Here is a 15,810-nt window from a genome sequence, read left to right on the forward strand (position 1 = left end):
TACACATCTTTGCATATGTGTAAATCTACTATACCAGTATAATACAGTAAAAACGAAGAGAGTGAGTTATATATATTTAAATTATATATATTTAAAGTTCTTTTCCTTCTTTTTCTTTCTGCTATTCAGCACAAAACTATACAATGGAATATAATGATGAGAAGAGACAAATCTTTACATTTTCCTATTTCTGGTCATCTTTTCCTTTCTTTCAGCCTAGGAAGGAATCTTCATATACTGCAGTTTATTTGGAATTTTCTAGCTTATAAAACAAATTCATAACTTAAATAAATTGGTATGAAATGATTTATAGGTTTATTGAAGACTTCAAAGAGAGTAATAGTGATACAGTCATTGATTTTAAGAGGTATTCCACTGATTGCTGTAAAGAATTATGTTTATAATTTAGAGTATTCAGCACTCCAGTAAACATGAGTGAAGATCAACTTTAGCTCATAACTTTAATATTTTCATACAATCAAATGACAGAGATATACATTAAGTAGGCATAATATGAGTTGTTTTAATTGTTCAGAATAACTCGGGTATATTTTAGATGTAAAAGAAATGGTGATTTCAATTAGCATATTAAAACCAAGAGAAAATTAAAATAAGTTCACATAAAAAAAAAATCAAGCAATAAATACAGCACTACAGCTACCACTACTTCTATGTACACTGGATTGCATTTGAACAAACAATAAATTCCAGAATAAATATTTTATGAAAAAATGCACTAAATAACTTTAGAAATTAAAAAATGACAGAATTTTTTTAATTAAAATGACTCTCACAATTATTTGCAGAAAAGTAGCAGATTTGCATTTTAAAAGTTAGAAATTCCCCAAATAAGTTTTTAGATGCCAAAGATGTTGGCTTTTTAAAAGTATAGATTTTATTTATTCTTCATGAGTAAGATACAAAGAAGAGCTTAATTATTAGCACTTCAGCTTTTGAGAAATCTAATACTTAAAAATATTACTCCTAAAAAAAACGGGTACAAAAACTAACACTGATTAATCATGAAATGCCTATACCTGAAGACAGTACAATAGATAAATCCTGACCGTAAAGGAAATCTGATCTAAGCTTAATATGATAAAAAAAAAAAAACTTGAAAATTACAATGTAATTTTAATATAATGCTCACTGATAATTTGACATTTTCTACTGTTATTTACGGTTGAGACTCAGTAGTTCGTCTGGAAGAATGCTGAAATACATGAATAACACCAGCAAAGAATATGAATCTGTGTCTTTAGCTAAGAATATGAATCTATGTCTTTAGCTAAAAAGTGAGTTTATTTAAAGGAATTTTTGTATAATTTAGGCACTAAGAAGTCCAGATTAGCCTGTGTTCTTTTTGTATGACAGCTTATTATGAAATTAATAAATCTGAAACTAACACTGTTTTTTACATGCATATAGATAAATCATAAATTATAAATCTATTGATCAGGTCATTTAATAAATTAATTCTTACTAATTTAGATAATCTACCTGGACAATTTCAAATGACCTTTGAACTTACCATCTTTTGACAGCTTAAAAACCAACCTATGATGACTAAGTCATTGGTTTAATCCATTTTAAGCAGACTGACACACCACACAAAAAACACATAGACAATGAATTCTCCTGCCAAAATTAACTTTTTCTAATTGAAGTCACTTTTGTTTTCCAGAAATTTCAATGGAAAATAACATTAGGGATACTAATTCCCATTTAAATGTTACTTTAATTCATTAACATGGATTTCTTCCATCTAAATTATTCGATAAATATTCTGACAACAGTTCTTCCTCACTGATAGATTAAGGTCTTTCACTGAATTGTATTATCATATAGAGTAGCTCTATTAAAATATTAAAACATTGTAATATGATATATAGTATTCCTTTTGCAAAATAGCCTGGAACATTCCCAAAGCCATACATCTTCATATAGTAAAAGTCAGAAAAGTATTATTTTTAATGAGGTAAAAACCATTAAAGTAGCAGATTGGCATTTACTATAGGACTTGTTTAAACTTTCTGGATTAGAATGAAAGTTCATCGTCAAAATAAAAGGAAAACATGTAAAACATACCTGTTATTAAGGTATGAATTACCAAAGCTAATATATTTAATAAAACAATGGCCTTGAGGGTTTTTTAAAATAAATACTTTATATCTTATCATAGATATTTCTGTTCTCTTGGTTCTCAGATAAACTTCTGATGCTGGCATCTGGTTGTCTTTAAAATATTTACCAAATATAGAATTCCAGATTCTATTTTATTATAAAATCAGCCCAGACACAGTATCAGATATTAACATGCATATATTGTTACATTAAGTATTTGTTTTTTAAAAAACTTACCTAGATCGAATATGTTTGGTTTGAGACTATAAAATAGAATAACAGAATATTTATAAGTTCATTTTTCACAATTTTTTTTAAGAAAATAAGAAAAACTTTTAAGAAACTTAAAAACTTTTAAGAAAATAAGAAATCCTTCATTGATTTCCTTCATGTAAAATAATTGTTAATTTGTCCACACAGTGAAAATGGAAGGGGCAAAATTTCTATTTACAGGTACATGGAAATGGATTCCATTCCACTTGTGTAGTAAGATAGGAAAGAAATTGACATGTTTTGTAGTATCAACCAAGATGTCTCCCTAATGATACCAAAGTAGGACTGCATATAATACATACTATTCATCAAGTCACAAAAATGTATATGACAAAGGATATGACTGTGATGTATCAGGAAATAGTAGCTGATAATAATTCTGCTCAGTTATTTTCTTGAGGAGAAGAGTGTAAGCCAACAGGAATAATTCTTTACCTGGTCCATTTGAAAGGATAAATCAAGTAGGGTCAGAATACTTTTGGGGCAAAAAATCAACTGCACCAATGAATATGGGATAAAGATTTAAAAATAAACACATGAAAAGCTCATTTTCTCTCCAAGTCTATAGGTGTTAGCTAGGTTTCTTTAGGAAACAGAAGTGAACTCATACCCAATGTGAATGTTTACAGCCTATTTACTTGTGGATTCACACAATGCTGTGCTGGAGCTGGCTTACACCAGCCTACAATAACTGACTGTGCCCATCTGTACCCAACTCCACATTCAGTGATGTCAAGTTGACAGCTTGAAATCAGTCATGGTGGGAGTATTTACACCATAAAAACTGGCAAACATTACAAATCAGGGCTTCTCCCCCACCCCCACAGAGCTATTGTGAAACATTTATCAATACACTACTGAATTCATGGGAGGGTTTTCTTTGTCACCTTCAAGAAATTCATATAATATTGAAGTCTTCTGGTTGCAAAGTCTTGGATCCAAGTCCTTGAGTTAGAAGTGGCACAAAATAGTTCAGCAATACTCCCTCTACTATCAATCATATAACTTTTCCGGTTTTATGACAACATTTTCAATATCGTGGATGCTTTTTCCATTTAAGTGTTCACTTGAACAATCATGACTGTAACCTGCACCATCACTGATGGTTGACACTGTGTAAGATGCACTACGGAGAGCATCTGAGTGGGAAAAGCTGTTTCCAAATTGGATTTTATATTGATTCCAGTTTCTTTTCAGAATTGCTTGAACCTGTAAAACAGAAAAGGCAAGAGCAATTCATTAAATGAAGCAAAGATAATGTGTTTAATGGTACAGTAAGTTATGTACAAAAGCTGTTTTTTTAAAAAAGCATTGATGTTAGTGAATAATATTACCTATCTTCTTAATTAAAAATGAAATTGAGTAAACCGTCTTTATATTAGGAAATTCATTGCAATTACTTTGTACTTTAGTACAGAGTACAGAAAAAAAAAACAAACTCATTTTGTTTGTGCCTTATCTTTGAAGGTCTATAATGCATATGAATGCCTCGTTGTCAGTTAATCCACACCCTCAAAAGCTGGCACATGCAGCTTTTAATTTTATATCAATATTTCTATTAAAAGAACGAGAAGATAATTAGTGAGAATATGAAAGAGGAGGGAAAAGAGATAAAAGAAAAAGAAGTTAGGGATACAGGGAATATATATCATTATCATCATCACCATCAACAGCAGCAGCAACAACCTTTTATTGAGTGATTACCATATGTCAGGTCTTGAGCTACATTGGGGGGGTAGGGGAGAGCAGGATTTTTGTCTTAATGGAGCTTATGATCCAGAGGGAAGATGTGTTGAACAGGTAATTACAAATGGGATGAGTATTATGAAAAAAAAGTTTAGGAATGTCACCACTCCACTTTTTTGTATTTAGATTCACCTCTGCCTGGATAAATTTGAAGTTTAATGACTCTTCTTCTCTGCTTGGGGTTAGAGATCAGAGCTGGGTAGGCCCTCTGTAATGACTTTGGTTTTAACTGAACGTAAGACACTCAGGTGGTTGTATTCGTATTGAGTTGGTGAGCATGTAATGAGAAGATTCAAATACATCTCCAACTGGATCACCTCCACATTTCCATGTCTGATGAGGGAGCAGACCCGTTTGGAGCAGTCAGCTTCTAGGCGAAAAATGTATTAGCTACATCCTGTGACCTGATCTATGTCTTTCCAAAGCATGTATAGCTTTGAATTGTCTACCCCAAATCTCTACAGCTCTTTGACCCCTAAAAGAAACCTGAGCATCCAAAAGCAATTTTCCAGTAATTCATGTACTACAAACATACTTATGAATACTGTCCAGCTTTCTACTAATTATATAGAATTCCTGAACTTTTTATTCACTATATTCAAGTGTACAAATCAATATTAAACTTTAAAATAGGGCTGGCTTGTTTAAGTCTTTTCATTTTCTTGTCTAATATATCAAGAAAACTTACTTCTCCAAATTACAAACACTCTATGGTAAATAGGTATTCTCAGGATGTCTACAGCTCTGAGGGATACTTTAAAGTCTTATTAGAGTCTCCTCTATTTTGTCACTTGAAATGAACACAAAGTTGTACTGTTTCATTTCATGTTTTAGCATGTAGAAAAACAAAAGAAACAAATGGAAGGTTAGTGAGATTCTTTAGCAAAAATTCAGAATGAGTTATTAGAATTTCCAGGAGGCTTTTATCTACGCTATAATTCAAAAATTATGTAACTAGAAATGTAATATATTGGTTTTAAAAGTTACATTACTATGAAATTCAGGACCTCAGGGATTTCAAGCTTACTTCTTTTCATATGGTAATATATCTGAAGGAAATAATTTATATTCACATAAATTTTCTTTGAAATAAAAGTATTTATAGGACAATAAATACACTTATCTTACAAAAATTACACTTTGTTTTTCTCATGGTTTGTAATGTATTTCTAAATTCTCCAAATAACATTTAAATTAAAGAAATTTAAAAATAACATCTGCATACATAGTATCTTCAAGAATATAAGCAAATGGTAAATGGAATGGCTTTAGAGTGTGACTTTTAAATATTCAGAGATTTAAAACAAAAATTATATTTGGCCAATTATCTAGATATTTCTAATGGGAATTGATTTGGATCCTGAGTTTTACACTAATCAACTTCTCACTTTGTTACTAAACGCTGGACTGGTTGAATACAAGTGCTATATAGTTTCCACTTGAAGTGGAATGGAGCTTTGTACAAATGACTCTACGTAAATGTTGGGAAGCAGTTGACATGAAGAAATATTTTAGCTGTGAAAGTAGTACTTATAATCTTAAAAAAGAAAGCTTAAATTCAATTCTAAAAGCCAAAATGGCTTTTGAAATATCTATTTGCTCTTGAAGTATATACTTTAAGATCATCACCTTATTTCTTCCTTGCAATTAAATCATCAGAAAAACCACAGAAAGACAATTTCCTGACTTATCTACTGAATTAAAGATAAAGCTAATTAAAGACCTCTAGTCCTTGTAGATGTCTGTTTATCTATATTATTCTCTATAAGAATGTTATTTTTTCATCTGCTTTCTCTATACAATATCACAGCTGTATCAAAGTGGCCACTCTTAGCAAACTTACAATATGAAAAATTTAATCGGGAATGATAGCAAGGAAAATTTTGCCATTGGCATTCTGGAAGAGAGCCTACCTGGTGTTATTAAAGATACGGAAATGTTTTCCATTGTTTTACACATAAGTGTTATATAAATAGTAAGGTCAACTTTTTAGATGATAACACAGTAATATATAACTTTATGCAATATAAAGAATATAGCTTTACATGCCCATTAGTACCTGATAAGAAACCAACTCTACACTCCTTAACCTAGATCAATTAAAAGATGTTTAATAGGGCTTTATATAAAAAAAATTCTACCTCGTTCTCAATACAGAATGTGAGAGTGGTTATTCTGAACAAATCTTTTTGTTCACTCTTTAAAAACATCTACTCTCAGATGTTAAATATAACCATGAGATGAGGGAGGGCCCTTCTGGTTAGACTAGAGTCACTAGTTAGCTAATAGTGCACATTTTTTGGCTGAGTGGCCTAGAGATGAGATGAAAGTGGTCTGAGTACTTGTCAGGCCACAGTTATTTAACAAGTGGGAAATGCAAATAGGAATATTTTGGCTAAAAAATAAAAATAAAATGTGACAATAAAAAAACAAATATACATATTAAGATAAAGGCAAGCCATTTGACTTGACGTGGAAAACCAGAAGGAAACTGAGCCTGAGCAAATGATTTTAAGAAGTACATGACATAGTTGGAACCACACAAAATGAATTTGGCAGCTATGTCTTCATGTCATGAGAGTGGGAAAAACTAGAGGCAAAGAGACAAAAAAAGGAAGGATTATAGTATTTCTTAAGATGAGAAATGAGTCATACATAAACGGACTGAGTCTCGAGAGATGAAGAAAAGGGGACAGATACTGGAGATGTTGTGAGGAGCTGAAGGATTTGGTAACAACTTGGCTCAAAGGTTTTATATTATTGTAATTTTCCAGTGCCAAAATTTTCTCAATCTTAGGACATGGCAAAAGATCAAGTCCAGTATATCTTATGCTTACACAGATAGAATGCAGCTAGAGTGTTAGACATTCATTTAGATATTCTCTGAGCACTTTTTCTAAATACAAAAACCAATTCAAGATTTGATTCCAATAAGATTAATGTTCCCATCTGTACATATATTTATGAAAATGAGTGATTTGACAAATCTAATAAGGAATCTATAATGTAATGAGTATCTTACTGAGGGTGGACCATGGGGCTAAGAACTTTACATTCCTAGTTTACATTATTCCCAGGAAGATTTGTGTAAGGAACTTGCATTTATTCCCCTTTAAAAATAAAGTACACACTGAGACTCCTGGAGGTTCAGAGCACTGCCTAAGATGTCACAGCCAGGAACAAAGTGGCATCTTTGAGGTTTAAATGTATTCCTGTGTCGGTGCCTTTATTCTGCACTGCCTTCCATCACAAAATATTTTACTAGTGATTATGTTTTGTACATTTTAAAAATACCCTTTAGAAAAATCAAATCTCTACTGCAGACCAAAGGTGTATCTTCTGTAATTTCATACATGCTTTCTGACACATTGTCCTTATCTCTCTCATCTATATTTAATTGTAAAATCCTATACAGGCAGTAACTAGGATTGTCTAATTCAGTTTATATGACAATAAATTTATAGAGGTACACAATAAATACAATTTGAATTTTATTATTAAAACAAATGATATATGTATTCTTCCTAATTGCATTCTCTGTCTGTACTTCTCACTGAGTTCAGAAAAAGTCACCCTTGTCCTCTACTCAGCAGAAGAATCATGGAAACAACACCTAAAGATAGAGAATATAGTCTACTATGCTTGGTAGTTCTACATCTCGTAAAAATAAGTATATAAAGTAAATACCTATATTTTAAAGTTGATTAAAAATCAAATACGAAATTTTATTCTATGCCAAGAGAAAGAAGTAAAATATTACATAAACAAGGGAAAGCAATATTTTATAGTTTTTCATGGCATGTACATGATTTCTAACATTGATTAGTTTTATAGGAATAGTTCTTATAATAAAGTTACACCCACTGGTTTCATGTATGGACCATCTGAAGCTTTGTGATAAGCTTCACAGATACCAAGTGTTTAAGTCTCACTCAGTTGCTGTCTGAATTTCTAAATTTTGTTGAATTTTGCCAAAATCCTCCAACAGATTAAAAATTTATCAAGTGGATTAAAAACATACAAAGAACTAAAACCTCTGAGCTATAGCACTATTCACATGCATAAGAAATAGGGTACAAATTTCTAAAATGCCATAGACTTTCCAGTTAGGAAAGCCTTGGATAAAAATCTTCAAATATCCAAGAAAATGTTTCTATATTATGAATTAGAGCAATCTATTGTTTCCTAACCCATCGCAGCTCCTTCCTTCATAACTGAGAGTTTAAATTTTTTAAAACCCTCTTTTATTCACTGTAAAACTGTTTCCAAAGACCACGTTGGAAGATAGGCAAAAAGAGAGAATGGGGAAAATGAAACAAAACAATTCTATTTCTTATTAGAGTGTAAGTTCTAGGAGGATAAGGAATGCCTAACATTGAACCTAGGACAAAGTCCAAACTTGGGAGGAGTAGTTCAAAAGGTAGGTTGAAAGACTATATGAATAAAAGCTATTGATGGAATATTTTAAAGTGAGTCTGAATTTGCCCTAGCCTTGAGCTCCATTATGACCTGAGATTTTGGGAAGGAGAGTTGCATCTAGAAAAAGAAATTCTATGGTTCTTTTCCTTGATACAAATGGAATTTGAAATAGTTGTTCCTAGGGCACATATAATTCTGTCTCCTTTTTTTAAAAGAAAAAATGTATTGCAAATATAAAATGATAAAAGGAATAAAACCAATCACCATACCTCTCCATTAAAGAAGCAGAAAATTGTAGATACCAAAAGACCCTGTAAAAGAAAAACAGAATTATGTGATTCCAAATGGAAAAGATACATTATTTGTAACCAACTTACTGCATATTAGTAAAAACTAAAACCAAAGCTGTATGTAAATTTAAACCAAATTTCACAGGGTGCCTTCCTGATGCAAGAATACCATACCTGATAGTGCATAAGGATGCTCATGATGTAATCGTATACCTCCTCTGCAATCCTTCCTTCAGGTCTCCATGGAAGCAGCACAAATTCAATGCCGAGTAATGGCACCAGGATAAGCGTAGCTCTCACAGCTTTCATGTAGAGATTGGATTCTGCTTGGTGAGTAACTTTTAACTTAGTGATAAGAACACGTACAATATTTAATAGGAAAAAAAGATTCACCTAAAAGAAAAGAAAATGACATGGAAATTATTTCATATTTCATATTAAAAATCATTATTGAAGGATCTTTATTTTTATAAACCTAATAATATTTTCAGCGTATAAGACTATTTTCTAGTGAAGAGAATATTTGTCTAAATATTAATTTGTATTTTTGCTATTGAATTTTTTCTTTTTTTTTCTAGTTTTACTGAAATATAATCAACACTATATAAGTTTAGGTTGTACAGCATAATGATTTATCTTACATATATTATAAAATGATTACCACAATAAATTTAGCTAACATCAATTCATCTCATATAGATACCAAAAAAAGTATATATATATTTTTTCTTATGATGAGAACTCTTAGCATTTACTCTCAGCAACTCTCATATATATTATACAAAAGTGTTAACTATAACCATCAAGTTGTACATTACATCCCTGGTACTTATTAAACATGGAAGTTTGTGCCTACTTATTAAACATGGAAGTTTGTGCCTTTTGACCGCCTTCATCCAATCCCTTCTCCCCCAACCCCTGCCTCTGGTAACCACAAATCTGATCTCTTTTTCTAAGCATTTGTTTGTTTATCTGTTTAAATTCCACAAATAAGTGAGATCAATACAGTATTTGTCTTTCTCTATCTAACTTACTTCATAAGTAGGTACATTAGCATAATACCCTCAAGGTCCATCCATGTTGTCTCAACAGGCAGGATTTCCTTATTTTTTATGGCTAAATACTATTCCTGTGTGTGTGTGTGTGTGTGTGTGTGTTTGTGTGTGTTTGTGTATCACAACTTCTCAGGTTGGTACCATGTCTTAGCTATTATGAATAATTATGCTATGAACATGGGGTGCAGATATCTCTTTGATACAGTGTTTTTTTTTCTCCAGATATTGGAATTGGGATTTATTAATTTTAAAAATACATCAATTTTAATGGACTTAGGTTTTAGAAAAATAAAATTATGATGGAACTGTTGTGGAACACATTCATTTGAGGAATATATGATTGTTTTGCTTAGCTCATTTTCTTGTGCAATTTTTAAAAATTTTGCTATGATTAAACTAAAGTGTTTGAATATTTTCAGCTCAAAGGAAATAATTGTTTATAAAAATGCTAATTTTTAAAGTGTCTCCTCTGTATTAGTGTCCATACTAGATACTTTTCAAATATGTAGTATACCATAATAACCATTTTCCTCTTCTTGGTTTATTCTTCCTGTTTTTTTTTTCTTGGTAGCAATAATCCTCACAACTCCTCATGGTAATACTATAATCCTCTATCCTTATGACGAGGTTGAATCACACACTTGAACCATTTGATATTTAACCTAGATCATCCCAGAGATTAAAAAAAAAAAAATATGGGCACCTAACAGAGCCTTTGGTTAATTACTTTCTGTAATTATAAATTTACCATTTGTTAACAACACTTCCGAAGAGAAAGCATTGTCTTTGAAAGGGAGACATAAAACTTCAAAAATACAGCGGAGATAACTAAGTTACTCAGGAAATGAACAGAGTTCTGCTCAAATCATTTTTTTCCCTCTCTCTCCCTGAATATTACTTTCTCTTTCTTATCTTCCTCCAAGTCAATATCTTTTACTTTTGTCTGTTTCTCTAGGCTCCTTCCTTATGCTTTTCATAGAATTATGAACATTAACTCCAGAAAGGCCCTTTAGGGCTCTTATGCTACTATGCTATTCTCTTTCCTTTCTTCTCGCCATGACATCTAGCCTCTGTGCTTTGTTTAATGATTTAAAATTTTCAAACTGCAAATTTATATCCACATACTTTACTTAATTGGAAAAATAATGGTAGCATCTCATTTAATATAGAAAGCAATGAACAAATAATCTACATTTGTGGATTTAAGGCAGGTGTTATAAAAATAACTGGGCCTAAAAATACTCCACTACTATTCTTTTAGAGAATTCAGTGGAACATATGCTTCAAAAATACACAGCTAACTCTAATCCTGATGGAAACACATCTATGAAAAGTAACATGGTTACAGACACAGGAATGTCTCTGCTAAAGACAAAAGCAGAATAAGCCATTTCAACAGGTGTAGAATTGAAATACGATGAATCAACACATCAGCTGTTACTCCACCCACCCTGCTCTATCCCCTTCCTAAATGTTCATTGCTGTTTTAATAGTTTTTACTAAATGGAAATTACTACAGCCCATAGAAGAAAATATAACAATGCCCTTTTATCTGCTTATAAATTTAGAATACAGAATATTTTATAATCCTAATATGTAAAAATGATAAATTATAAAAATCAGTATAGATGTTACCGTTTAGATGCCCATTATATGAAACTTTCTAAATGCAAAGTGTTTCTCCAAGATGGCAAGTCTGATTTATACTGTGAAACCAGAAACTATAAAATCATCCTACTTTATTTTCTTCCATTTATTTTACTTCCATTTGTTTTAAGCATAAATAGAACAAGAACTGTGAATTTCAGATGAACTACATCTGAATTTCATCTATCTTAAAGCTAGGTAAGGAGAAGAGAGGAAGTTTGTTTTTACTCCAACACCCATAAAGCTCACACAGCTGTACAACGGGACATTTTCACATCGTGATACCATCCTGGGGTCAAGACAGGAAGCTGTGTGAATCAGCACAGTGGCGGTAGGATTCCTGGAAGCCACTCTCATGCTAGATCAGCCAGCAATCACTTAACCATGAAATGACCTAAACATCTCTCACTAAGCACAAGTTAAATGCATCCCCTCTCGACTTCCTCTTAGCAGGATCTCAAAAATACTGTAGCCACACCAGTGCCACCCTGCTCAAGGGGAAATGTGACAGAGGAAGTCTGGGTGGAAAGAAACTGATTGCGGTTGAAATATTTTATTTATAAAAATTGCACAAAAACATTGACCATATAAACACTTGCTAGAGCCTCTTCCAAGACCTTGAAATTGGTAAGGACCAGTGAAAAGCCCTAACTTAAACAAGGCCAGAACATTTTATCCTGGCAGAAAATTAGGCTCCTAATCTTTTTTTTTTCAGGATAAGAAAAGTGGAAAAATCTTTATGTAAAGAATGTGGATTTTCACTTCCTTTTTTACTGAGCAGCTTGATGGGCGATATTCCTATGTGACGTTTTATCCTAGCTGCATTATCTCCACTTCCCTCCCAGAGCTGGTGTGGACAGGCTTTTCTAAGGATTTAGTTAATTGCTGTTACATTTTTCATTTAGTAGGTACTTCTACTTATTTCCTGAACCTCTCTGATTAAGGAGTTTGGATCACATATTCCTCTCTAGAGTCAGATCTCTTATAAGAAAACTTTGCCTTATATTTGTTCTGTAAGTTCCTGGGTGGCCCCCAAAAGAATCTCAAGTTCTTTGCACTTTCCTCAAAACAGAATCATGGTATCATGTGGACAATACAAGTGAAGATACTTTTAAAAAGCATTTTTTTGAGAATTGATTATATTCTAGGCACTGTGTTAATTGCTTAACAGGACATCTCATTTAAACTTTACAACACCCTGTGAGGTATTTATTCTTATTATTCCATATCATAGATGAGAAAACAAAGGCACAGAGAGGTTGAAAACAAAACAAAGCAGAACTTGCCCTGAGATACACAACCAGCAGTGGTAGAGCTAGGCTTTAATGCTGGCTCTTTCCAAGAATACAAAGCTAGGATGTCTCAGGATACAGCTTAAATAGTGCAGTACATGTGTACCCAGTATGTGCAGGGTGCAAGGGAAAGGAATGCTTCTGCTTCCAAAATTTTCACTACAGTCTATGTTAAGGTATAATAATATTTTCATAAGAGATATAATAAATTCCATGTATTGATTTTTGAACTGGCTGTCTTGTGTGGCCAGGCACAAATCAGAAACTTGACATTTGCTACAGGCTTTACACATGCCAGCTAACTACTTTTAATGTATTGACTCATTTAATTTATCATTAAAAATTAAAATCTCTGCTACTGCATTCTCTATTTTGCAAACAAGGGACCTGAGGCACAAAGCGATTAGTTTAATTGCATAAGGTCACACAACACACAACGCACAACACAATAGGTAGAAGATTTCAAACCCAGGCGGTCAGCTTCCAGAATTTACTCTCTTAATTATGACACACTTTGAGAATACCGTAACAATGATACACTTGAGAATGGCTTGAACAGTGTTCTAACATAACCATATACTAAAATGCATTACTATATATAATATTTACTAAATATAGTAAAATAATAGAATATTTCTCTAAAAATATCTGAAGACAAGAGTTAGGAAGCTTTAAATCTTGGCTGAGAATCATACCACCTTCATCCTTTTATATATAATTAAATACCAGCTGTACATTACAGCCTTAGAGACTAATTGCATTCTGGTCTCTAATGCTCTATGAGAGAAAACATGTTAATTGAGATTAATTTATTTCCCCATTGAAACAATGTAATAAAAGCACTGAATGTGACTTCTGTTTCCCTGCAACCACACTTAAAAATGTCCAGTTGGTGCACTTGTATTAAACACTGATGATTATAATAATAAAATAACTGTTTAAGCAATACTCTCTTTTTCCAAATTAAAGTTGTTTCTTTATTGGAATATTACTCTTATTACCATCACAGGTACATAGGTTTTCCTGTTTGCCATCCCCACTCACTAAATCCATCCTCTGCCCTTCTCTGCTCTGCTCTGTGCCCTGAGAGTCTCTGAGGCAGCTCCGAGGACTGCATCATCAGCCAGGCTCTCCCACCCTTGCACATTTGCTACATTTGGCCAACAGGAGGAACCAAGAGATCAGGGCATTGGGAGAAAGAGAAGTTTACAAATTTCTCCTTTTTCCCTGTCTGGTTGTGGTTTTGGCAATAGTGTGTTCTTCTACCCAAGGCCAGACCCCTGTTGGGCCACCTGTCCTAGCACTCACCCAACTCCAGGAACACTATTCTGGCCCATCTTCAGGTCCAGCCTTGATAACAGCTTCCTGCTGTTAGTCCCTGGTGCCTCACCATTCCTTATGAATTAGTTCCTTTACTCTTCCTGCCAACACCTAAATATAACACCTTCATTAAACCCTCTTCAGTCAAACACTGTAGGCACATAATCTATGTCCACTGAGATCCTAAAGGATACCATAGGTCAGATGTTTCAGGAAATAAAGTTGAAATATGAACAATAAGGAAAAAAGGAGCATTTTAATTACCAGTAAAGCAGCACAGATTGGGCCATGGATAATGTAGAGTAGTTGGGTGTCAGAACTGATCCAGCAGCTGGGGGGAGAAAAGCAGAGAAATTACGCTGAAGATTTTCATTGTACTTGGCTCCAATAGAAATCAAAAAGAGAGTTTATCTTACTTGTCATTGTAATATAAGCTTCTGGCAACAGCATGTATACAAGCAGGAATCAGTGGGAATCCTGTAGGTAGCAAACAAAGAAAATAAACAGACAACTGTCTCCACAGATGGAATTCCTAATGTATCATGAAATATGAAACTCAGAGACACTCTCAGAACAAAAATAACTGTCACCATATGCCTTTTGAGTAAATATTATCTGTTCAGTCAAACAGTAAATGTGGTAAACTATTAGGTATTTATATTTTCAGGGTTGTGTGTATATGTGTGTGGACATATTCTAATATGAGTTATTCTGAATCAGTGGACTCCAGAGCCTGCATTTGTAAATGTGCTGCCTATACTCAAAGGCTTAGGAGAAATTCAGCATCCACATATTTTCTATAAGATAGAACTGGGCCACTATTTGGTAGATTATCAGATGTGAAAAGAAGTTGAGACTGATTATGTGAAGAAGAAGAGAAGGAAGAGGGAGACAGTTAATATGTCAGAAATTTTGCATGTTTTTAGCATTCTAAATCAGACTTTTGAAACATAAAATTAAGTTATGTCTTACAGAGATAACCTGAATATACTAGTAGCCTCAATATATACATAAATTTAATCGAGCAAAAATTGTACTCACTTGCCAAATACGTATCTGACATTATTATCAATAATATCAAATAACCGGAAAAATATTTCAATAAAAAATAAAGAAAAATAAAGATGGTATGTGTGTGTACACATTTCTATATATCTACATCTATTATCTGACTGGATAGATAGGTAGATGGATGGATAGATAGCTACAGATATATAATTTCAGTTATGTTTCTGGAAACTAGTCCTAATGAATTCATTTTCAGCATTGTATGTTTTGCATTTTCTGGTTATTTTTAAAAATATACTAGAAGTGTATCATTGTTTGCTTTGTGAATAATATGCTAGGAGATTGTGTGAAAAAAGTAGATTTTTTTTTTGGCTGCCTTTATCCAATTACTGAGCCCTCTACTCTTAAAATAAAAACAGTATATTTTTAAAACAAGCATTTTTAGAATGGAACTTCAAAGCTGGTGAATCTCAATGCCCTCAGTTTGCAGATTAGGAAAAAGAAGTTTCAGAATAGTGCAAGACTAGACCCCTGATTTATGATTCTAATTCTGTTGTTTTAGTCACTGTGTCTTTGGCCAAGATACACACTGGAATATTAAATAGAAAAAAACTATTGTTAATTGACCTGTGACTA

The 15,810-nt window shown here is 32.7% G+C and overlaps 1 protein-coding gene across 2 annotated transcripts in view; it reads right to left on the reverse strand.

Annotated features, from left to right (window-relative positions):
- Positions 1 to 292: 292 nt before the first annotated feature.
- CALCRL (calcitonin receptor like receptor) overlaps positions 293 to 15,810 on the reverse strand; it is a 94,641-nt gene continuing 79,123 nt past the window's right edge. For both annotated transcript variants that reach the window (XM_010960017.3, XM_010960016.3), the window contains 5 exons: positions 14,583 to 14,643; positions 14,431 to 14,497; positions 9,027 to 9,245; positions 8,832 to 8,873; positions 293 to 3,606 (listed from right to left, as the gene is read on the reverse strand). In XM_010960017.3, the coding sequence (XP_010958319.1) occupies positions 3,391 to 3,606; positions 8,832 to 8,873; positions 9,027 to 9,245; positions 14,431 to 14,497; positions 14,583 to 14,643 (605 nt within the window). In that variant the 3' untranslated portion in view covers positions 293 to 3,390. The remainder of the gene's footprint in view (positions 3,607 to 8,831; positions 8,874 to 9,026; positions 9,246 to 14,430; positions 14,498 to 14,582; positions 14,644 to 15,810) is intronic.

This window comes from Camelus bactrianus, chromosome 5 (assembly GCF_048773025.1).
Source record: "Camelus bactrianus isolate YW-2024 breed Bactrian camel chromosome 5, ASM4877302v1, whole genome shotgun sequence".
Taxonomy (NCBI): domain Eukaryota; kingdom Metazoa; phylum Chordata; class Mammalia; order Artiodactyla; family Camelidae; genus Camelus; species Camelus bactrianus.